The sequence below is a fragment of the Leptosomus discolor genome, unplaced genomic scaffold (genome assembly GCF_034619465.1).
Source record: "Leptosomus discolor isolate bLepDis1 unplaced genomic scaffold, bLepDis1.hap2 HAP2_SCAFFOLD_29, whole genome shotgun sequence".
Classification (NCBI taxonomy): domain Eukaryota; kingdom Metazoa; phylum Chordata; class Aves; order Leptosomiformes; family Leptosomidae; genus Leptosomus; species Leptosomus discolor.
Window position 1 is genome coordinate 119,436 of NW_028237772.1, and position 24,512 is coordinate 143,947.

Sequence of the window (24,512 nt, forward strand, 5' to 3'; positions counted from 1 at the left end):
GGGCTTTGGACCCTCCCAGGGTTCAAATTAACAAACTCAAACTGGAAAGTAAGAATGAGGCTGTGGTCACCATCGTGTGCTTTGGGCTCTAGATAGGAGGCTTTGGAGCTTCCAAAGGAGACTTTGGGGCTTCAAAATGACACTGAGGGCCCTTCAAATGAGTCCTTGCTCCTTGAAAGCGTTAACCTCTGAAGTTAGAAATGAGGCTTTGGAGCCTGACACTGAGGCTTTGGAGACTGAAAATGCAGCTGTGGATACCAAGCAAAGGCTGTGAGTGTGAAAGAAAGGCTGGGAGCCTAAAAACGAGGATTTGGGCCCTACAAATGGGGCTTTGCAGCCTAAAACGGGATCTTTGGTGCTGAAAAGGAGAATTTGGACAAGGAGGAACTGAGGCTTTGAGTCCTAAGTGGGGAGTTTGCAAATTGAAAGGAGGGTCTGGAGCCTAAAAATGAGGCTGTCCCCCCTAGAATCTGAGCTATGGACCCTAAAATGAAGGGTTTCTGACCACAAAGTGAGGCTTTGCACCCTACAAGATGGCTATGGTCCTTCCCGATTAGGGTTTGGACCCTCCCAGGGAGGATTAGCACGCTCACGATGCAGCTTGGACCCTCAAATGCCTGCCTGGAGCCTAAAAATGAGGCTTTTGGAGCCTGAAAGTGACAGATTGCAAAGCAAAACTCACCCTTTGTACCCTAGAAATGAGGCTTTCGAGCCTGGAATGAGGCTTCAGATTGAAAAACGAAGAAGCTGGAAAGAAAGAATGAGGCCAAAGTCACCACGGTGTGCTTTGGGCTCTAGAAATGAGGCTTTGGAACTTCCAAATGAGAATTTGGGGCATCAAAATGATGCTCAGGGTCCTTTGAATGAGTCTTTGCAGCTTTAAAAGCACCAAACTTTGAAGCCAGAAACGAGGTTTTGAACCTAACCCTAAGGGTTGGAGACTAAAAACGCAGCTGTGGATACCAAACAAAGGCTGAGAGTGTGAAAGACAGGCCTGGAGCCTAAAAATGAGGCTTTTGGCCCTACAGCTGGAGCTTTCCAGCCTAAAACCAAGACTTTGGTGCTGAAAAAGAAGCATTTGGAGATGGAGGAAACAAGGCTTAGAGCCCTAAGTGGGGAGTTGCCCCTTCAAAGGAGGGTCTGGAGCATGAAAATGAAGCTTGCATGCCTAGAAGCTGAGCTATGGACCCTAAACCGAAGCTTTGGAGCCTGAAAGTGAGACTTGGCCAAGTAAAGCTGACCTTTGCAGCCTAAAGATCAGGCTTTGGGCCCTGTGAACGTGGGCCTTTCCAAAGATAAACCTGACAGGATGGACTCTAAAACGGAGGGTTTGGGACCACAACCTCAGGCTTTGAGCCCTGAAAGAGGGCTTTGGACCCTCCCAGGGAGGATTAGCACGCTCACGATGCAGCATGGACCCTCAAATGCCTGTCTGGAATCTAAAAGGGAGGCTTTGGAGCCTGAAAGTGACAGATTGCAAAGCCAAACACTCCCCTTGGGCCATAGAAATGAGGCTTTTGAGCCTGAAATGTGGCTTCAGATTAACAAACTCAAACTGGAAATTAAGAATGAGGCTGTGGTCACCATTGTGTTCTTTGGGCTCTAGATAGGAGGCTTTGGAGCTTCCAAAGGAAACTTTGGGGCTTCAAAATGACGCTGAGGGCCCTGCAAATGAGTCCTTGCACCTCGAAAGCGTTAACCTCCAAAGTTAGAGATGAGGCTTTGGAGCCTGACACTGAGGTTTTGGAGACTGAAAACGCAGCTGTGGATACCAAGCTGTAACGGGTCTGCGTGGCAAGGTTTTGGTAGCGGGGGGGTTACAGGGGTGGCTTCTGTATGAAGCCGCTAGAAGTCTCCCCTATGTCAGATATAGCCAATGCCAGCCGGCTTTAAGACGGACCCGCCGCTGGCCAAGGCTGAGCCCATCAGCGACAGCGTTTTTCGCCTCTGTGATAATGTGTTTAAGAGAGTGAAAAAGTGATTGCGCAGCGGTAATTGCAGCGAGTGAGAGGAGTGAGAATATGGGACAGAAACATCCTGCCGACACCCAGGTCAGTGAAGAAGGAGGGGCAGGAGATGCTGCAGGCGCCGGAGCAGCGATTCTCCTGCGGCCTGTGGTGAAGACCACGGTGAGGCAGGCTGTCCCCCTGCAGCCCATGGGCGGTGGAGCAGATGACTGCCTACACCCCGTGGAGGGCCCTCACGCTGGAGTAGGTGGATCCCTGAAGGAAGCTGTGACTCCGTGGGAAGCCTGCACTGGAGCAGGCTCCTGGCAGGACCTGTGGCCCGTGGGGAGAGAGAAGGCCACGCTGGAGCAGGTTTGCTGCTGGTGACCCCGTGAGGGGGGCTCACGCTGGAGCAGTTGGTTCCTGAAGGACTGCACCCCATGGAGGAAACCCACGCTGGAGCAGTTCACGGACCACCAAACCCGTGGGAAGACTCACGTTGGAGAAGTCACGGAGGGCTTTCTCCCGTGAGGGGGACCCCACATTGGAGCAGGGGAAACGTGTGAGGAGTCCTCCCCCGGAGGAGGAAGAGGCGGCATAAACAACAGGGTGATGAACTGACCCCAACCCCCATTCCCTGTTTTCCCCCCTGTGCGGCTGGGGGGGAGGAGGGAGGAAAATCGGGATCAAAGTTAAGCCCGGGAAAGAAGGGAGGGGTGGGGGGAAGGTGTTTTAAGATTTGGTTTTATTTCTCATTACTCCTCTCTGAGTTAATTGGTAATAAATTACATTTCCCTTCAGCCGAGTCTGTTTTGCCCGTGACGGTAAATGCTGAGTGATCTCCCTGTCCTTATCTCAACCCCACAAGCCTGTTGTTATTTTTTTTTCTCTCCTCTCTCCTGTCCATTGACAGGGGGGGGGAGTGATAAGAGTGGGTTTGGTGGACACCTGGCATTTGGGCCAGGGTCATCAAACCAAGAGTGGAGTTTTGGCTTTCCTCTTAACGTGGACTGCCACGTGCCCCCCAGGGAACTGTGAGCAGAGCCATGTCACGGCTGCCCAGCTGGGGCACAGCGCTGAACGCAGCTCGAATGGAGCGCTGTGTGTAGTTCCTTCTGGCTGACCCGTTCCGGGCACAGCCCAAAAGACGGGGGGCTCAGTCCTGCACCCCTGCTGTGCTCGGTGTCCACTGGTGGGCACACCGGTGGGAGCAGCACACTTCAAAATCCACCCTACCTCGGCCCTCCCCTGCTGGGCCTCAGTGTTCTGGGTGGGCGGGGAAAGCCTGCTGGGCGGGCAGGCAAAGGCTCGGTGATGTCACAGCGCTAGGCGTGACATCGGCCTGGGGTTGTCACCTCGGCAAGCCTTGCAAACTCAGACGTGTGGGGCAGCCACTCGGTTCAGGGGGTCGCTGCCCGCACTCTGCTAAGCCAGCTCCTACGTGGCTGCTCTTTTCTGCGGGAGAGAGCAGGATCATGGCCGGCCCGGTTCCCTGCCCGACCAGGGCTCTCGCCGTGGTTTTTCTACTCCTGGGTGGCGTTGGCCTTCCCTTCCTGCCAGGCCGGGTCGGGGTCAGGACGGGTGTCCTTAAGGAAGACCTGAAGCAAGTGCCCAGTGAAGCGGAGAGCTGGACGGCCGAATGGCCCGGCAGCATGGGCCTTCGGAGCCCCCAGCACTGCGTCAGGTTCAGGATGGGTGGGAATCCTGAAGGCCTGAAGCAGCCGCCCTCGTTGGTGCAGTCAGCTTCCACCCTGCCTTACCTTTGGGGCCAGCTCTGGGACTGCCTTGCCCACGCAGAAACCAGCAGGATCTTTTGGAAGACCTGGCAAGCTATGGAGCTGCTCTACATGATTTGGACCTGGCTTGGCGTGTGGAGAAAATTGACCGGACCCCAGAGCCAGGTGAGCCGTGGAGATCAGTCCCACAGGAAGGGACTGGGCTTGTGAGGAGCAGGGAACACCAGCAGCCTTGATCAAGAAGGCTTGCAATGGAAAAACAAAACGCAGTGCGTGTAAGAAAGCCTCAGCAGGCCCCGAGAGGTCCTCCACCTCTTCTCCAAGGACATGCCAAGCCTCAGGGCTGAAACCCTGCAGGAGCCCCCAGCACGACACGGGGCTTGCTGCAGGTTTCCTCAGCCCAACGAAGCAGTCCTGCAAGGCTGCGGTTCTTTCAGAGGAAGCCAAGCCCAGCAGAGCAATTCTTGGTCCCCAAAGCTTCATTGTGCCCCTGCTCCTGTCATTTCCAGGAAAGCGGACAGCCAGTTTCACCTTCTGAGGAGACAGCCTGCTGCGGGAAGGGCGTCTTTGACCCTGGCGACATAGACTGCTGTCTGAGGGCAAACACCGCCTTGCTGGTCAGGTCCCTGAGGCGTTACCGCCGCCTGAAAAAGCTCCAGCACCAACAGTCTCAGAAGAAGGTAAACCAGAAATGTAAGAGAGGAGAGCGTTCTCGATCTTCCCTTGCAACTGCAGCCAGAGCAGGCGTCCGACAGAGTGGCCACAGGAAAGGCAGCGGTGCAAGCCAGCGCCGCTGTCCATGCGTGGTGGGATGGGAGGCAGGAGAGAAGAGGCATCCGTAGCTGTGAGGTGCCCCATGGGTGCCCTGGTCCCAGGAGGAGGGGCCCACAGCCTGGCAGGGTGCCCGTGCTCCCTTGAAGTGCCTGGTGCATGCCCATGTCCCGGGGAGGCATGTGGTGGTCGCTCCCCGTGTCCCTGTAAGGTGGCAGTGGCCAGTGCTTGCCCACGACCCACTGGGTTCCTTAGGCCTTAGGACCTGCAAGGCTGGTGCGAGGGCAAGCCTCGCAGCAGGAGGAGGGGCTGGTGTTAGGAATGGGGTGCATAACAATTCCAGCTGCAGTAGTTTCATTCAGCTAACAGCGAATTCTCTTTAGGGTGACAGCCAGCTGGTGCATCAGGACGTGCTTCAGCCCACCGAAGCCTCCTGGGGTGAGGGCACCTCTGCTGACTGACCTCTGCTGCTGACCCGAGGCCATCATCGACTCGATCTGTGACGTTGTTTACTGCCTAGCTGTCAGCAAAGCTTGTCAAGAAGGAGAGTTGCAAGAACTCTCTTTCTGAATAAAATAAACTGTTTAATAGTTTAAAATAAAATAGTTCTAAAAGAAACTGATAGGAGACAAGACTGCGAATTTGACTGCAGACTGCGCTGTGCCCTGTGTAATCGCTTGCCCTGGCAGTGCTCTGTTGTCCTGGTGTGTCTGGGATAAAATCACAGGCCAGCCACGCTAGGCAGGCTCCAGTCAGCCAGGGCAGCTGACCTGAGTTAGATACGGCTGTAGCCCATGCCATAATGTCATGGTCATGTTCAAGGGGGTAGGTTGGCTGAGGACAGGAGAGGGGGCTCCTGCTGAGGTTCCTTCTGCGGTTCCTTCTCCTGCTGCTCCTCCGGTTTCTCCCGAGGACTGCTCTCTGGTCGATTGTGACCACTGGATATTCATCTGGCTGAGTATGTCTCTGTTGCTATTGGTAGGGTTTTCTTTCAATCTGTTGCGCTTCTACCCACGGGTCTGCTCTCCTTTTTCCCAATTCTGCTCCCTGGCCAGTGAGGGTTTGTTGGGGGGGTAGAGCAAGCGGGTACAGGCTCAACATAGATGGGTGTTCAAACAGCTTAAGCCAAATTCTGCTTTGATGGTTCCTGTAATTCCACCAATGCCCAATGGTTTGTGTTGCTCCCATTATTGCCTCATCGACTTTCCCCTGGTCGGGGATGATTCTGGTTAAGTGATCTAAGAATTGCCTTGAATTTGCTAGCCCCGGCTACGTCTCATCTCTTCAGTGTGTCAGCTTCTGAAGCGCATCTCTTTCTCTCATTGCTCTTAGTGTTTTCCTTTGCCGATCATCGCCCTGGCCTGAATGAGAAATACAAGTGTAATGGGTCTGCGTGGCAAGGTTTTGGTAGCGGGGGGGTTACAGGGGTGGCTTCTGTATGAAGCCGCTAGAAGTCTCCCCTATGTCAAATATAGCCAATGCGAGCCAGCTTTAAGACGGACCCGCCGCTGGCCAAGGCCGAGCCCATCAGCGAAAGCGTTTTTCGCCTCTGTGATAACGTGTTTAAGAGAGTGAAAAAGTTGTTGCGCAGCAGTAATTGCAGCGAGTGAGAGGAGTGAGAATATGGGAGAGAAACATCCTGGAGACACCCAGGTCATTGAAGAAGGAGGGGCAGGAGATGCTGCAGGCGCCGGAGCAGCGATCCCCCTGTGGCCTGTGGTGAAGACCACGGTGAGGCAGGCTGTCCCCCTGCAGCCCGTGGGCGGTGGAGCAGATGACTGCCTACACCCCGTGGAGGGCCACCACACCGGAGTAGGTGGATCCCTGAAGGAAGCTGTGACTCCGTGGGAAGCCTGCACTGGAGCAGGCTCCTGGCAGGACCTGTGGCCCGTGGGGAGAGAGAAGGCCACGCTGGAGCAGGTTTGCTGCTGGTGACCCCGTGAGGGGGGCTCACGCTGGAGCAGTCTGTTCCTGAAGGACTGCACCCCATGGAGGAAACCCACGCTGGAGCAGTTCACGGAGAACCAAACCCGTGGGAAGACTCACGTTGGAGAAGTCACGGAGGGCTTTCTCCCATGAGGGGGACCCCACATTGGAGCAGGGGAAACATGTGACGAGTCCTCCCCCTGAGGAGGAAAAGGCGGCAGAAAACAACAGGGTGATGAACTGACCCCAAACCCCATTCCCTGTTTTCCCCCTGTGCTGCTGGGGGGGAGGAGGTAGGAAAATCGGGATCAAAGTTAAGCCTGGGAAAGAAGGGAGGGGTGCAGGGAAGGTGTTTTAAGATTTGGTTTTATTTCTCGTTACTCCTCTCTGAGTTAATTGGTAATAAATCACATTTCCTTTCAGTTGAGTCTGTTTTCCCGTGACGGTAAATGCTGAGTGATCTCCCTGTCCTTATCTCAACCCCACAAGCCTGTTGTTATTTTTTTTCTCTCCTCTCTCCTGTCCAGTTAAGGAGGGGGAGTGATAGAGCGGCTTGGGTGGGCACTTGGCATTTTGGCCAGGGTCAACCCACCACAACAATAAAGCACCAACCTGTGAAGGTAAGAGTCCTGGGAAAAGATGTGACAATTTCCTGGGACTTCAGCCTGTCTGGATCTAACTTTCCCGGCTCGCCTGGGCCTGTATTTATACGGTTGAGACTGATTTCAGAACACCAAAGCGTCTGATTCTCATCTTTCCCTGAACACGCGTTTTCAGGAACAAGCCGACTTTAACAAAGGAGTTGTGTTTGAGTGGCCATGCCTGTAACCTGTTAGGCACCGTATCTGACTCTTTGTCCATGGTGTTAAAAATTGGGAATAGGTCGTTTTTATTTCCAGCGGTGGTGGGTTGATGTCTGGCGTGCCCCTGTGGCAGTGAGGTGGCAGGGGGCGGTGCATGCCCAGGACCCCGTCAGTCATGTCCCTGCCGGAAGCGTTCTAGACTAATCGCGCTCCTAAATCGGAATGGTTGAGATGCTATCAAACCAAGAGTGGAGTTTTGGCTTTCCTCTTAACGTGGACTGCCACGTGCCCCTAGGGAATTGTGAGCAGAGCCATGTCACGGCTGCCCAGCTGGGGCACAGCGCTGAACGCAGCTCGGATGGAGCGCTGTGTGTAGTTCCTTCTGGCTGACCCGTTCCGGGCACAGCCCAAAAGACGGGGGGGCTCAGTCCTGCACCCCTGCTGTGCTCGGTGTCCACTGGTGGGCACACCGGTGGGAGCAGCAGGCTTCAAAATCCACCCTACCTCGGCCCTCCCCTGCTGGGCCTCAGTGTTCTGGGTGGGCGGGGAAAGCCTGCTGGGCGGGCAGGCAAAGGCTCGGTGATGTCACAGCGCTAGGCGTGACATCGGCCTGGGGTTGTCACCTCGGCAAGCCTTGCAAACTCAGACGTGTGGGGCAGCCACTCGGTTCAGGGGGTCGCTGCCCGCACTCTGCTCAGCCAGCTCCTACGTGGCTGCTCTTTTCTGCAGGAGAGAGCAGGATCATGGCCGGCCCAATTCCCTGCCCGACCAGGGCTCTCGCCGTGTTTTTTCTACTCCTGGGTGGCGTTGGCCTTCCCTTCCTGCCAGGCCGGATCGGGGTCAGGACGGGTGTGCTTAAGGAAGACCTGAAGCAAGTGCCCAGTGAAGCGGAGAGCTGGACGGCCGAATGGCCCAGCAGCATGGGCCTTCGGAGCCCCCAGCACTGCGTCAGGTTCAGGATGGGTGGGAGTCCTGAAGGCCTGAAGCAGCCGCCCTCGTTGGTGCAGTCAGCTTCCACCCTGCCTTACCTTTGGGGCCAGCTCTGGGACTGCCTTGCCCACGCAGAAACCAGCAGGATCTTTTGGAAGACCTGGCAAGCTATGGAGCTGCTCTACATGATTTGGACCTGGCTTGGCGTGTGGAGAAAATTGACCGGACCCCAGAGCCAGGTGAGCCATGGAGATCAGTCCCACAGGAAGGGACTGGGCTTGTGAGGAGCAGGGAACACCAGCAGCCTTGATCAAGAAGGCTTGCAATGGAAAAACAAAACGCAGTGCGTGTAAGAAAGCCTCAGCAGGCCCCGAGAGGTCCTCCACCTCTTCTCCAAGGACATGCCAAGCCTCAGGGCTGAAACCCTGCAGGAGCCCCCAGCACGACACGGGGCTTGCTGCAGGTTTCCTCAGCCCAACGAAGCAGTCCTGCAAGGCTGCGGTTCTTTCAGAGGAAGCCAAGCCCAGCAGAGCAATTCTTGGTCCCCAAAGCTTCATTGTGCCCCTGCTCCTGTCATTTCCAGGAAAGCGGACAGCCAGTTTCACCTTCTGAGGAGACAGCCTGCTGCGGGAAGGGCGTCTTTGACCCTGGCGACATAGACTGCTGTCTGAGGGCAAACACCCCCTTGCTGGTCAGGTCCCTGAGGCGTTACCGCCGCCTGAAAAAGCTCCAGCACCAACAGTCTCAGAAGAAGGTAAACCAGAAATGTAAGAGAGGAGAGCGTTCTCGATCTTCCCTTGCAACTGCAGCCAGAGCAGGCGTCCGACAGAGTGGCCACAGGAAAGGCAGCGGTGCAAGCCAGCGCCGCTGTCCATGCGTGGTGGGATGGGAGGCAGGAGAGAAGAGGCATCCGTAGCTGTGAGGTGCCCCATGGGTGCCCTGGTCCCAGGAAGAGGGGCCCACAGCCTGGCAGGGTGCCCGTGCTCCCTTGAAGTGCCTGGTGCATGCCCATGTCCCGGGGGAGGCATGTGGTGGTCGCTCCCCGTGTCCCTGTAAGGTGGCAGTGGCCAGTGCTTGCCCACGACCCACTGGGTTCCTTAGGCCTTGGGACCTGCAAAGCTGGTGCGAGGGCAAGCCTCGCAGCAGAAGGAGGGGCTGGTGTTAGGAATGGGGTGCATAACAATTCCAGCTGCAGTAGTTTCATTCCGCTAACAGCGAATTCTCTTTAGGGTGACAGCCAGCTGGTGCATCAGGACGTGCTTCAGCCCACCGAAGCCTCCTGGGGTGAGGGCACCTCTGCTGACTGACCTCTGCTGCTGACCCGAGGCCATCATCGACTCGATCTGTGGCGTTGTTTACTGCCTAGCTGTCAGCAAAGCTTGTCAAGAAGGAGAGTTGCAAGATCTCTCTTTCTGAATAAAATAAACTGTTTAATAGTTTAAAATAAAATAGTTCTAAAAGAAACTGATATGAGACAAGACTGTGAATTTGACTGCAGACTGCGCTGTGCCCTGTGTAATCGCTTGCCCTGGCAGTGCTCTGTTGTCCTGGTGTGTCTGGGATAAAATCACAGGCCAGCCACGCTAGGCAGGCTCCAGTCAGCCAGGGCAGCTGACCTGAGTTAGATACGGCTGTAGCCCATGCCATAATGTCATGGTCATGTTCAAGGGGGTAGGTTGGCTGAGGACAGGAGAGGGGGCTCCTGCTGAGGTTCCTTCTGCGGTTCCTTCTCCTGCTGCTCCTCCGGTTTCTCCCGAGGACTGCTCTCTGGTCGATTGTGACCACTGGATATTCATCTGGCTGAGTATGTCTCTGTTGCTATTGGTAGGGTTTTCTTTCAATCTGTTGCGCTTCTACCCACGGGTCTGCTCTCCTTTTTCCCAATTCTGCTCCCTGGCCAGTGAGGGTTTGTTGGGGGGTAGAGCAAGCGGGTACAGGCTCAACATAGATGGGTGTTCAAACAGCTTAAGCCAAATTCTGCTTTGATGGTTCCTGTAATTCCACCAATGCCCAATGGTTTGTGTTGCTCCCATTATTGCCTCATCGACTTTCCCCTGGTCGGGGATGATTCTGGTTAAGTGATCTAAGAATTGCCTTGAATTTGCTAGCCCCGGCTACGTCTCATCTCTTCAGTGTGTCAGCTTCTGAAGCGCATCTCTTTCTCTCATTGCTCTTAGTGTTTTCCTTTGCCGATCATCGCCCTGGCCTGAATGAGAAATACAAGTGTAACGGGTCTGCGTGGCAAGGTTTTGGTAGCGGGGGGGTTACAGGGGTGGCTTCTGTATGAAGCCGCTAGAAGTCTCCCCTATGTCAAATATAGCCAATGCGAGCCAGCTTTAAGACGGACCCGCCGCTGGCCAAGGCCGAGCCCATCCTCGACACCGTTTTTCGCCTCTGTGATAATGTGTTTAAGAGAGTGAAAAAGTTGTTGCGCAGCAGTAATTGCAGCGAGTGAGAGGAGTGAGAATATGGGACAGAAACATCCTGCAGACACCCAGGTCAGTGAAGAAGGAGGGGCAGGAGATGCTGCAGGCGCCAGAGCAGCGATCCCCCTGCGGTCTGTGGTGAAGACCACGGTGAGGCAGGCTGTCCCCCTGCAGCCCATGGGCGGTGGAGCAGATGACTGTCTACACTCCGGGGAGGGCCCCCACGCTGGAGTAGGTGCATCCCTGAAGGAAGCTGTGACTCCGTGGGAAGCCTGCACTGGAGCAGGATCCTGGCAGGACCTGTGGCCCGTGGGGAGAGAGAAGGCCACGCTGGAGCAGGTTTGCTGCTGTTGACCCCGTGAGGGGGGCTCACGCTGGAGCAGTCGTTTCCTGAAGGACTGCACCCCATGGAGGAGACCCACGCTGGAGCAGTTCATGAAGGAACCCCATTCCCTGTTTTCCCCCTGTGCCGATGGGGCGGAGGAGGGAGGAAAATTGGGATCCACGTTAAGACCGGGAAAGAAGGGAGGAGTGGGGGGAAGGTGTTTTAAGATTTGGTTTTATTTCTCATTACTCCTCTCTGAGTTAATTGGTAATAAATCACATTTCATTTCAATTGAGTGTGTTTTCCCGTGATGGTAAATGCTGAGTGATCTCCCTGTCCTTATCTCAACTCCACAAGCCTGTTGTTATTTTTTTTCTCTCCTCTCTCCTGTCCAGTTAAGGAGGGGGAGTGATAGAGCGGCTTGGGTGGGCACTTGGCATTTTGGCCAGGGTCAACCCACCACAACAATAAAGCACCAACCTGTGAAGGTAAGAGTCCTGGGAAAAGATGTGACAATTTCCTGGGACTTCAGCCTGTCCGGATCTAACTTTCCCAGCTCGCCTGGGCAGTATTTACACGGTTGAGACTGATTTCAGAACACAAAAGCATTTGATTCTCATCTTTCCCTGAACACGCGTTTTCAGGAACAAGCCGACTTTAACAAAGGACTTGTGTTTGCGTGGCCATGCCTGTAACCTGTTAGGCACCGTATTCGACTCTTTGTCCATTGTGGGGGATCTCAGCTGGACTGAGGCCCCTGAACAGGATGACTTGGACCTTGAGATGATTCTAGTCTACCCGTGAGAGAGCAGACAGGAACAAGAAGAGCTGCAGCTGCAAGATAAGCCAGTCCTGAGGAAGTGTCAACTACAAGACAAGGCGTACATGTCCTTTTGGCAGAATGCGCGATCACGTGTACGGAAATAAAACAGAATAGAAGACACAGCCGAACGTTCAATAAACGGCTTTTGCTTGAAACCATATTGGTTGGTAGGCAGAGTCCGTCCTTGCATGAGTGTACTGGGTGGTGCCGAACCTGCAGAAGGCTCAAGAAAAAGGGCGGCTGCCTCTCCCTGCAGGCGGGCGGTGGAGTGTTTGCAGGGGGAGGCCGTCGTGGCTTGCGCGGCTGTTGAACGGGTTTGGGCTTTAAATGTGCCCAGCCTGGTACGCCTGGTTCCTTTCTACTTGCTGGTTGTATTCAGAGCTTAAATGCTATTTTTTAAAAAACACAAAAGCAACCAGCAAAGAAAAAGCAGCTGGGCAACTCCACCCCCCAACGGGTTTTCTCCCCCCGGCCCTGGCCACCCTGCCGTGCGACATTCACCACCACCATCGGGGTGCAGGACCGGGCCCGGGGCAGGGCTTTCACAGGCCGCCCTTATTTTGAGGCTCCTGGCCGTGCAGTTCCTGGGCAGTGCTCAAGCAATGGCAGCAGTGCCCACAGCCGGTATTTTGGGTCTTTCTCCCTTTCTCTCAGGCTCTGGCTCCCTGGTTTCCAGCTGTTCCCTTTCTGCCCTGCAGCCTCTTGTGCTGCTTCTCTTCCTCTTCCTCACTCTGGCTCCTCGTCCCCATCTTCTTTAGCCTCCTCTCTGCCTGCCCGGGCCCCTCGTGCTCCCCCTGCTCCCCCACCCCAGAGGCCATCGCTGCTGGGTCCCTCTCTGCCGCCCTGCCCCACACTCCCCCCTCCCGCTGGCCCTCAGGCTCTGGGGGCTGTTTCCCGCCCTGCTCTGGCCTGTGCCCCGGGGAGGGGCCATGGGGCCCGCCGGGGCGGGGCGGGGCCGGGGGAAGTGTCCCTGCAGGGGCAGGCAGCAGGAAGGAGCCCCGGGGCATGCTGGGAGCTGTAGTCCTGGGGCAGGGGCTGCCGGGCAGCCCTGTTGGTGCCGGGAGGTGCAGGCTCTGCTCCAGCCGTGGCCCAGCTGAGGTGAGGGCTGGGGCTGCCCCTGAGGTGAGCCAGGCCCTTGGGCGGGCGACGGGGTGTCTCTTGCCTGCTGGCTGCCCGGGGTGATGGGTGGGAGCTCCAAGCCGGAGCCGGGCTGGCTGGGGCAGCCCCAGGGTGACCCGAGAGCTGGGCAGGGGAAGCAGAAGGAGACAGACCCCCCATCAGAGGCACTGGGCACCCCGACTCCCAGAGCCCCCCTGAGCCACCTCAGCCATTTTCACCCCCTGCAGCTGCCCCGTCCCCAGCCCCTCCCCTGAGGCCTGTCCCGCAGCCCCAGGCTGCCCCACGGCCTGTCCTGGCAGCGGCGAGTGGGGCCTCGGGCAGGCCCAGGGCTCTGTTAACCCAGAGGCCTTCAGCAGCAGTGCGGGCAAGGAGCGGGGTCTGCAGGAGCGATTGCAGCAGGAGGGGCTCCGGCCTGGGCTGGCTGTGACAGTCAGGGTTCTTTCCCTCTGCCAGAGGCTGTGCCAGGGGCTGGGTTGTCTGTTCCTGCCCTGGGGATGTCGTCAGCTGCATCCAGCTCAGGCTGAAGCTGAAGAGATGGGCAAAAGGAAAAGCGGCTGGAGAAGGACACGAAGGGGATCCGGCTGTGAGCTGCCCCCAGCTGCAGACAAGAGACAGCCGGCCTCTCGGCGTGAGGAAGGGTCCCTGTGAGTAGTCCTCAGCAGAGCTGGTCACCAACATGCACCGCGCGGTCTGTGTGCGTAACCAAAGCATGGCACAGCCGTGTAGTGTGTGTGTGCGCACGCGCACGTGAGGTTGTGTATTGTCGTGGTAGGGACCGACACCAACAAAAATATAGGTAAAAAAAGGCAGCCTTTATTATGTTACAAAAGCCAAGATGGCCGAGATGGCGCAGCAGAAAAAACATACCCTTTTATAACCTTTCTTATCTGTCCACCCGTTCATGCACTAAGGCTGCTAAAATGATTCGCTCAGTACCTCTCTCCATTCACCTCTATTCACACACTGACTGGCTGGAGCTCCTACTCTATTTCCCACTTCATTCTCTTGCCAAATTTCTGCTCTGTGGTATTCACTTGTTTAGTCTCTTCTTGCTCAGTCTCTTATCACCCCCACAACCCTGTTTACAACATTCTTCATCCACTTCTTTCATCTTCTCACGGGTATACTGGGATGCTGTCGAGGCCAATTGCATCTTCCTCCGTCAGGCTATCCCCGACAATTCCCCTTTTTTGTTTTTGTGCAAGAAATGTTGCATGAACAGTCTTGTGCAGGGCCCTTTGCAGAAGACTGACAAGACAAGGCAACATCCAAAGCACGGTCACAATTACCAAGATGACTGCCCTCACCGTTTCAATCAGAGATATTAACTACCCAGACAGCCCCCACCCTTTAAACCTCCTTTTCAGTCAATCTAAGCCATCATCTTCTGTCAAACGCTTCATCTCTTCTTCTAGCTGCTGTATGCTCTTGAAAATAAGTTCTGAATGGTCAGATGTCTAATGGCAACCCAAGCAAACACGTGGAGAATGGATTTTCAGGGTTCGCAGTAGAAAGGCACAAAGCTTCTTGATACATCACGTTTGCTAAAGTTACCCGGACGTTCTGCTTGGGTTGTGGAACTACCCATTCTTCACCCTGATGCAGGTTCCAGCACAGGCCGAACACACCCAGCAGGAACCCAGCGAGGGCCGGCATCTGTAGAGACGCAAGCATAACCCCTGCCCCAGGTGATCAGCTCACACGGTCCACTCCACTGGCCAGTAACTAAATCTTTAATCTGCACTTTGACACCCTTTTGCAAATCCTGTTTTGAAAAAGGAGAAGAAAAATGTAGACAAAGAGGAGGTAGAGAACTGTCCCGATAATGAAGGAAGTTAAGAACAGAAACTGCTTTATCTAAACATGCCTGAGGCGGTTCCCCAATCATTCCCCCTTTTTGTTTTTTGAAGCTGCCGCTTCAACGTGCCATGTGCACGCTCAACGACGGCTTGTCCTGTTGGGGAATGGGGAATGCCTGTAACATGAGTAACACTCCATAAACTAAACAATGTTTGAGCTTTCCGTGAAGCATATGCTGGGCCATTGTCCCTTTTAATTTGGCGTGGCACCCCAAGCACAGAAAGAGCCCTCTGTAAATGTCGAATCACATCTTTTCCGGTTTCTCCGTTATGTGCTGTTGCTACCAAAGCGCGAGAAGAAGTATCAATAGAAACATGAACATACTTCTGTCGGCCAAACTCATGAATATGAGTAACATCAGCTTGCCAAATCTGCAAGGACTGCATTGCTCTGGGATTACTACCAAAACACACTGGGGTGTGAGTGCCCTGGCAATCAGGGCAGGCAGCTACAACAGAACGAGCCTCAGTACGGGACAAACCAAACTGCCGTCGTAAAGCTCGAAAACCTTGATGAAAAAATTGATGTGATAATAGAGCTTGTTGCTTCGTGTCAGGAACAGTAGTTAGAGCCATAGCAGAAACAAGAGCATCACTCTTGAATTACCTTCTGTACAAAATCCGGGTCAAGTGGTATGAGTACGAACATGCAAAACAAAAGAAGGTTCTTTTCATTGTTGAATTCTCTTCCAGAGTTCCAAGGCACCTCAAATAAGATTTGATTGTCTGACATAGTCAAGACCACTTTATCCAATGGATTAACCCCATTGGCTACATATGCTGAGTCAGTGACAATATTTACAGGAGAAGTAAAAATAGAAAACCAACAGCCATGGCACGCAGCTCTACTACTTGTGGAGAACCTTTTTGATATACTACTTTGTTGTTCCAGTTGTTGTTTTCATACCATACTGCTGCTGCTTTACCTGATTTTCCTGAACCATCTGTAAAGACAGTGGGGCCTTTTACAGGTTCTGGCTGGCTGAAGTTTTTCTGACCAAATGGTATTTCTCGAGCAAATTTCAGTAGCGGGTGCAATGGTAGATGGTACGATATTTGCCCTTGAAAACTCGCCATGGCCTCTTGTAGCTCATAAGTATTTGCCAGACACCATTCAAAATACCAATTTGGAACAGGGAAAACAATAGTAGCTGGATCTTGCCCTGTTAGATCTAGACATGGCTTTCTGGCTTTTATGATCACATCAGCAGTGAGTTCAAACAATCCAGGAGCAGTTTTTTGTGGCCGGAATGATAAAAACATCCATTCTAAAATATGTAACGGGTCATCCCACTCAGGATTCCACTGTACCAAAGCACCAAATGGTACAGTTGTGTCAATTAGTGCAAAGAATTGTACCAATCGAGCCAAGTCTATTCGAGAGACAAATTTCTCATGTCTAGATTGTTCCACCTTACGAATTCCACCTAGTGCTTCCTCATTTAATATTTGGGTTCTGCTGGATCAGTAGAATTTTTAATAATTCCAATAATGGTTGCAAGTGCGAATTTGTCAGCCCAAGATAGGGCCTGATCCAATTCAAAGATCCCATCAGTTTCTGTACATCATTAAGTGTTTTAACCTTAAGGTTGAGTTTCACAGGCTGTGGCACAACCTGTTTACTTGTAATTGTCATTCCCAAATATTTCCAGGGTTCTACCTTTTGTCTTTTTCAGGGGCAACAACTAATCCATATTGTTGTAATGAGTTTCTGGTCCAATTCTCCATGTCTCTCAACTGCTCCTTGCTGTTTGATGCTAACAGGATGTCATCCATGTAATGGTAACAATAACTAGTAGGGAATTTTTCCCTCACAGGTGACAAAGCTTGTGCTACAAACCATTGACAAATTGTTGGTGAATTTTTCATGCCTTTGGTAAAACCTTCCATTGATACCTTTTTGAAGGTTCCACAGGATTTCAAGAAGGCACAGAAAATTCAAATTTTTCGTTGTCTTGGGAGGCCAATGGGATAGTAAAATAAAAAAAAGTTTTAAATCCACTACAATATTTCCCCAGTTCACAGGGATCATGACAGGTGAGGGTAGGCCCGGTTGTAGAGCTCCCATTGTAGCTATGACAGCATTAATTTGTTGTAGGTCATGTAGCAATCGCCATTTTCCTGATTTCTTTTTGATTACGAACACTGGGGTATTCCATGGGCTGTCAGAAGGATTTTGTGTCTTTGTGCGCCGTCTCGCGCTCTTCTTGCCGTTTCCCTGAAGCGACTGTCCCGCGTGTCCTTTTCTATTTCATCTAAAAGCGGCAAACAAGGTACGGCTAACAAAATATCATCCGTATAACGATAACAAGAACACTGCGTCTCACTCACTCACGCATTCAAACAATGATAACCAATTTTTACACTATCACACGAGGAGCTCCTTTACACCATTCACACAAAAGACCCAAAAGGACCCTTGCAACTCTGATTACTACAATAGCAACTATAGCATTGAGCAGACTAAGATCCAATATCATACCTATGTCAGACGAGTTCCAATTCAGGTAGTTAAATATCAGTGCGAGTGGTGAAAATACACGTCGACATCAATGCTGACCAGCGCACAGTGCGAGCACCGAGCAAATTACAGAAGCAGACCAGAAGGAATACCTTTTTCCGTAGATGGTCCTTGTCCACCCCTGCAGCGAGCCAGATGAGTCAGGGAGTCCCTCCGAGGAAAGGTCCCGGGGCGCGCCTAGGGAGTCCCTGTCCTCAGCGGCTCCTGCAGTCGGACAGAGATTGTCGCCTCTGGGTTGTCAACTGAATCTGAGAAAACTCAACAACAACTCAGTGTTATTAAGCAGGGATTCTTTATTGCACTTCAAGATTTTTTTTTCCTATGTGAGGTTTGTTTTGTTTTTTCTTTTTTTTTAGGGGGGGGAGGGGGAAGGGGGGGTTTAGGGTGACCCCAGGGGTGACGCCGGGGTTCCCCTGTCCCCTCCCTACCAAAACCTTGCCACACACACACCCCTGTGCGGGAGCTGCGTGAGAACACTGACACTATCAATGTGATCTAACAAGTGAACCTTTATTTCCGTGTTTCCAGTGCCATTTATAACCCTCGACCACACCCAATAAATACTGATTGGCTTCATCGCAACTAACGGCCCATAGTCCAACCTGATTGGCCACTTTGCGAGTCATGTTCAAGTCACGGTCACAAATGTTCACACCCATCTTCTTCAAGAAATTACAACGGCGTCATGAATGGCGGCTGTCTCTTCTCCTGCACCTGTAAGACGTTCATGCCCCCTGCACCGGAAGTTGTTTCTACTTTCAGCAGTTCCAGTACGTCCCAGCTCCAATTCTCTGGAAAGGCTGGATTGTTCACATGTCCCTTATTTCGAAGATATCCTTCCACACTCCTCCTTCCTCGGCTAACAGAGAATGCAAAACCATGCGAAGGTGAAAAATGGCATTTCTCATGTGGGTACATTGGTCAGCTAACGAGTCCAAAGCATCAGCTCTCCGATTGGTTAGGATTTCTAATATTGCCTGTAAGCGGGTTATGCGGTTAAGATTATAGATCGGTTCTCTGGCTCCCGCTATCAGTTCGTTGGGGTTCCAACTAGCTGGGCCATAATGTCGTCTGATTCTCTCAGTGGGCCGCTCATCCTTTCTCCACTTTTGACCACTGTTTCGGGTCAGACTGGTATCAGTCCTCCTGTTCTCACGCCTCAACTCATCGTACACCCTAATTCCTAGCTGGTTTCCCTCGTCAGAGGCTAACAGGAAGAATAGGGGCCTAAAGGATCCCACATAGCATATACCAGACCAGTTTGGTGGCAATCTTCGATAGGCTGCCATCCGCATATCCAGTAATGCCCTTGCAAAGCCCAGGTCCCATTGGCGAAGGGACCTTCCCACATTGCAGAGTCTATGGGTTGCTCAGAATACAATGTGTTTCCCGGTCCTAGTGCTCCTCCTAAAATGGTTGCATCTCCATATCGATCACAATATTTACATTTCCACGCCCCCGATTCCTTTTTCCACACACAGTTACATCCCCGCTTACTTTGATTAGTACTAGACCAAAATGTTTTAAACAGTGTGCGGGTTCCATGTCAATGCTGCCACGCCCATTGGTGCACTCGTACAGTAGGATTTTTGCTGGTGGTATTTTCTCGCAGACAGAAAGGGAGTCTGGGATCAAACTTGCTGTCTCGCCGGGCAGCTTTAGCACCCTCTCTGCAGGGACTGGTGAGGGAGCGTTTTGCCCAATTGCACAAGTAATCTCCAAACCGCCCTTTTTATTTTCAGTGAGCCTCCTTCAATATTGCCACCCTCCTCCCCCCAGCTCACTGACAGGAGGAGGAGGAGATCGTTTGCCTGCTGCTCATTTTTTCTCTCCTCGGTCTTACAGGCACGAATTGGGAAAGAGGGTGCAGAGGGGATGTTGGGCTTTTCTTTAATCCAATTGGATAGGAATATTTTTAAGATTCTAGTGGCTTGTCTGTCCATTACTTCTCTAGGTATTCCTTTTTTCAGCCCTTCCATCCACAAATCGACCCTCTTTCTTTGTCCCTCACTGTCTGACCCTCTCTTAAAAACATATTCCTCAATCTAATGAAAAGAAAGCTTTTTTTTGTGCAAACTGTTCAGATCTCATAATTCCACGCATATAATCAGATTTCAAGACCCTCTATCAATTAAGTCGTCTGGAGACTGAACCAGGGCAGTCTAAATTGATATCTGAAAATTAGTCTTCCTCCTTCCCATCTGCCACAGTGGAACACTGAGTCTATTTGGTGAGGCAAAGCTCTTCCACCTCACTAGGGCAGGTACTGGGGGGCAGCACCGCGTTGCTTTAGCATTAGGATTTTTCACAGTGGAGAGGGAAGATAACTACTTGCAGTAGAAAGTATTCCTTTTGACAGATGGCATAGCTGTCTGCATTCAAGATGGCATATTAAGAAGCAAAGATCGTTATTATTCAAAATATTTTATTTTGGATAAAATAAATAAAAGGAACTGTCGACTCTCAACCATGTCCAACTCGTGCTCTTCTGGAAGATGTTGACCATCTTTCTTGTGTAAACTCCACGCGTTCAGCAACTTCATCCAACCTTCTGCTACAATCAATTCTAAATCTGTTTTAAGTCTTTAAACTAGGATCGATGACTGTTTGTTCTATAAATCCTTGTGCCCGGCAGAAAACTGAGTACTTGAACCAGGCAAACACTAAAATCCTCATTGCCTGGGGCTAGCCAGTGAAATACAAAGAGAGGCCAGGACTGGGGGCAGTCATCTGCAGATAGATTCGGCAGGAGAGCTCTGGGCCGATCCACCGGGAGGTGGCTGTCACACCGTCGCCGCGGCACACGGGGATATTCGCCAGCATGTTTTCCTTCTCCTGCTCCGAAGAGCATCTGCTATAGGCCTAAAAGCAACACAAAGGAACAGCAGTGTCATCCAGTTGCATCCGTTGCTCAAAAAAAATAATCCGATCTCTGCGCCTGTCACCGCTCCACCCTTTCACAACGGACGCTCCTTTTTCACCCCGTCTCTCCCCAGCTCTCATTTGGGAGCTCACAGGCCTATGCAGAACCACTACTGCTCCCTCAGTAGCCTGCTCTGTAAGGCCAAAGCAATGGGTGCCGTGGCACCAGTTCCCTCACTGCCTTACTAAACAGCTCGCACAGAACTGTTGTGTCCAATTTAATACCAATGAAATGATTTCTTCCCCTCCTTACGTTAGCTGGCTGCCTGCACACAGTCCTCAGTATTCCTGAGGCATCCTCACCTGGTACAGAAGCTGAGGAGAAGGGTAGACAGACACGATAGCCTCAGTCGTCTCGAGGCTGACCCGGTTAAATTGTTGTATCTGTCTCTTCCAAGCTTCCAAGAGACCCTTTTGAGAAGGAGCCGCCTTCACCCCTCTGCACCGCTCCTTCTCTAAGCTGAAAGGGAGCCCCGTCTTCTCTCGCTCTCGCCTGGGGAGAACAAAGGATGGGAAAGAAAATGAGGCAATGAGGCTGCAAAGAAAATCCTATCCCTGCACCTGTTGTCACACGGCCAACAGAGAAGGAGAGCCACCTCTCACTCCATGCTATTACAGACACCGCTGGCATCAAAGTAAATGCTAAAAACTGGGCCCGATTTTCTTTAAATCAAATTTCCTACCGAAAAAGGAACAATCCTGTACTTGGGAGCAATCCTGACACAAGCCAACATACATACAAAGTGGTAAACAAGAATTCACTTTCTGACTGTCAACCGTAATGAAACACTTCACGTGTCACTGTTAATGACATCTCACTTCTTCTCACGGCCAAGATGTGACATACAGCAGCTGCTGTGACAGGAATGCTACGATCGTGTGGGACAGCACAAGGGGGCTTGCTTAGCCACTGCTGTGCAACCTGCTGCTGTTCTTCCTTATCCATGGCAGCAGCTAAGCAGCTCCTCCTCAGTAATGTCTCTCTTGGTTACACACGGAAGAAAAGCTGGTGCTGTAAAAGCCCAGCTCTAGTTGCGATCCCTTCCCACTCCTAAAATCAGACTGACAACAAGAGCTTTGCTCGATGTCAAGTGAGACTCCAATGTGAAACCAGCGTCTGTCCCCACCCCTCCCCGGGCAGGACCTCCGTTTCCAAGAACCAACCCTGTGCTGAATGAGCAGCTGCTCTGTGTCGCCTGGTCTTTCAAAATCGTCACACCGTGTTGCCCTGAAGTGCAGCCCTGTACCTGCTGTTCCCCCGCAGTCCCTGTGAAAGTGCAGCCTCTCCAAAGAAGACATGACCAAACCTCGTCTGCTTACTCACTTGAACGGTGCTTCAGCTACAGCTTTTGTGAACACGGTGGCGTATGCTCCGATCTCCCCCCAGGTCTCAAAAAACCTGACTTGGATTTGTTTCCTCAGCTGCAGATCGAGCAAGGCCTGTAAAGATCATTGGAAACAACAGATGGAACAATGGATCTTCTCACATCCAACTCCACTCTTGGTTGAAAGGGTCACAGCATCTTGCTCGAGGACAAGAACATCGAAGCTCTCCCCGTTTGGGGAACAGCTTATTTAAGGCACTGAAGTATTATGGGGCAGCCTGTCTCCTGCCAGTTAAGAGCAGTTGAGTGCCATTTCAGCTGCTGCAGCTCCTCAGTGGCAGGCGCTTGTTCCACGCAGGCCAGCCAGCCCAAGGCAGCGCTGACATGCTTTGCCAGCGGGCCACGAAGGGCGAGAGATGCTGAGCGAGACGGACGTCAGGATGGAGGTGAACGAGACACGTCGGTCCGTGGCAGAGCAGGGACGTCCCTGAGCAGGGGGGAGCTGAGCCCAAAGAGCTCTGTCCACAGACACATGGACTAACGGGGGCTGAATCCCCCCCATCCAAAAAGTGTGGGACTGGGTCAAATGCTCAAGCAATGGCAGACAACAAGAGCTGGTGGCTGCGTGCCATCAGTTTGAAAAGGACTCACCTCTTCCATTCTGGTTACCACTGGGCCAGAGTCCTCAGCTTTCCTTTTTCTCCCTTTTCGCTGTCCCTCCTTTTGGTTTCCATTCACCGCTGCCTGTCCCAGTCTGGTTTTTGACGGAAATAGGAAAGACCTAAGAAGAGTAAAGCAAGGCTGGGAGCTCATGCTCTTCCCCAGGTCATTGTGGTGACAGGCTGGATGGACCTTTGCTTCTGTTTCTATACAACAAAGTGTGGAGCAGTTCTGGGTGGGCACACCTCTTACGCTCCAGTCTTTGCTAGAAGGAGTTAATGTAAGCACTGATGGCATTTTTCAAGGGCAGAGACAACACAGAAACATTTGGAGGGAAAAGAGTTTAACCTGAAACAATTTTGTGCTCCAACTACGGCCAGCGCCAGAGTTTTCCCGGGCATTTTCTCCATCGCATGAGCTACGTAACTCTGGAGGGTCTCCTGTCCTTCTGCACAGCCCTGGGCCTCCTGCAAAGATCAACAGAGAAAAGGAGTTAAACCCTTCTGAGGTGCACATGCAAGCGCAGCAACCTATGGCTCTGATTCTGTAGCTGGATCTGCAGATGAGAAAATCTGTTTGCGATGCTTCTCAGGGGCAAGCAGGCAATACTTGATGCAGCACAAAGTTACGGCAGTGGCCTCACTGCCCTTTATTTCCTGCCCTAACCCGTGACAGGCAGAAGGAAATCAAAAATAATCTCACTTCATCTGCCAATGTTACCTCCTCAAAAATCTGTGACAATTTGTAACTGGGAAGGAAAGCTTGTCAGAACTTTGCATTGTACAACCCTAGTGGTTTTGACCCGTTAATGGCTTCTAAAACCAGATTTCTGGTTTACTGAAACTGTGGCTCCAACCCCCATCAAAACCTTCCTGCCGTGAAGGGGGATGACAACCACCACCTTCACAGCAAGGCGTGTCTGGGGGCACAGAAGTCATCAGCACTCTCACTTGTACGCAGTTGTGAACCATGGACAAAAGCTCCTCCAAGTGAAGCACAGCCAGGACATTGGGATCTTCTGCCCATTCGTCTTCTTCTTCCATCTGTCCAGACAGGAAAACAGCCAGACCAACAGTCTGCTTCTGAGTCGCTCCAACCAGCGCTGCCACTCAGAGCTCTGAGGCAGGGAGATTCGAGGGTTTTTACTTGGGTTGCTAAATACAATTGTTAACGAGTGCAAGTAACAGAGGAAGGAAAGGGCAAGAACAGGGAGATTTTGCTCACAAACCTGAGATGACACGATCTTCCTCCTCCAGGTGATGCTGCAGGGAACAGTCTGATTCTCAACCAGGCAGGAATAATTCGCGGCCTGCAAGGCGCCAAGGATCTTTTCACCGCATTCGGACTGGAAGAGAGCTGGAACCGGTGCCTGGGTCAGGCTTCCACAGAGAGGAGACCCCACTCAGCCCAAGGCAGAGGTGGGCTGTGGGGACAAGTACCAGGATCCAGCGCCGCCATTAGGTATTTCTGGCAGTCCCCTGGTCGCTGAGCTTTCAGCATCGTGGCAAGGGCCCTCTTCCTCTCTTTTTCCTGCTCCTGCTGCCTCCTCCGTGCTTCTCACTCCTTCCTCCTCTGCCACGCCGCCTGGCAGGGTGCCTCCCTGTCCCTCTGACTGTATTTGGACTTCTTGGGCGGGGGGGGATGTTTCTGGGCTCGCTCCGCTTACCAGGGACCTACTGGGCTACTCTGTGGAGTCCCGCCGAGAGGCCGGCAGCAGGGACCAGGAGGGCCTCTCGGCATCAGCCGTGCCATGGCAGCTGCTGCCAGACCCTGCTCCAAACGCCAGGGCTTCCCACGGCCCTCGGCTGCCCAGTGCCACCAGGTCACCACGGGCACAAGGGCCAGTTCTCCAGGCTGCATCCCCACTGCCCAGGTGGGGGACCTTGAAAGCCACCTCCCTCCTTACTTCCACTCTTCTCTGGATCCTCTCAGACAAAGGGATGACCTCTACCACGTCTTCGTCTTCGTCCTCCTCTTCCTCTACCGCCACCACATCGTCTACCACCATGTCGCCTACCACCACCCCATCATAATCCTCCTCCTCCACATCTAGCACCTCCTGCTCCGCCTCCTCCTCCAGATTTTCCTCCTCCACCAGCTCTTCCTCCTCCTCCCCCAGCGCCTCCTCCTCCTCCTCCTCGCTGTCACTGCTCAGCACCACCACGGGCACTGACAGCCTCTCCGGACGGGCACATAGGGACAGGCCGCGGCCCGCCTCGCCAGGCCGTGGCGGTGGCGCTGGCGGGGGGTGCAGCAGGGAGGCGAGGGCTGGCAGCTCCCCGTCACTGTGTGAGTGCGGGGGGCTCTGCGGCTGGGCTGCCTCGGCGGGGCGGGGGTAGGGCCCGGCGGCGAGAGGGCCCGGCGGGGAGGCTGTGCTTGAGGAGGGGGGTGCCCCGGGGGAGGGCCCTGCCGGGACAGTG

General features: G+C 53.0%; 1 protein-coding gene across 1 annotated transcript; it reads right to left on the reverse strand.

Moving 5' to 3' along the window:
• Window positions 1-19,870: 19,870 nt before the first annotated feature.
• On the reverse strand, window positions 19,871-24,100 carry LOC147412832 (structure-specific endonuclease subunit EME1-like). The gene is given in 10 exon segments (XM_086480941.1): window positions 19,871-20,047; window positions 20,411-20,600; window positions 21,432-21,547; window positions 22,084-22,213; window positions 22,441-22,559; window positions 23,043-23,135; window positions 23,321-23,448; window positions 23,532-23,721; window positions 23,723-23,773; window positions 23,999-24,100. Coding segments are annotated over 10 exon segments (1,296 nt in total).
• Between the last annotated feature and the right edge of the window lie 412 nt (window positions 24,101-24,512).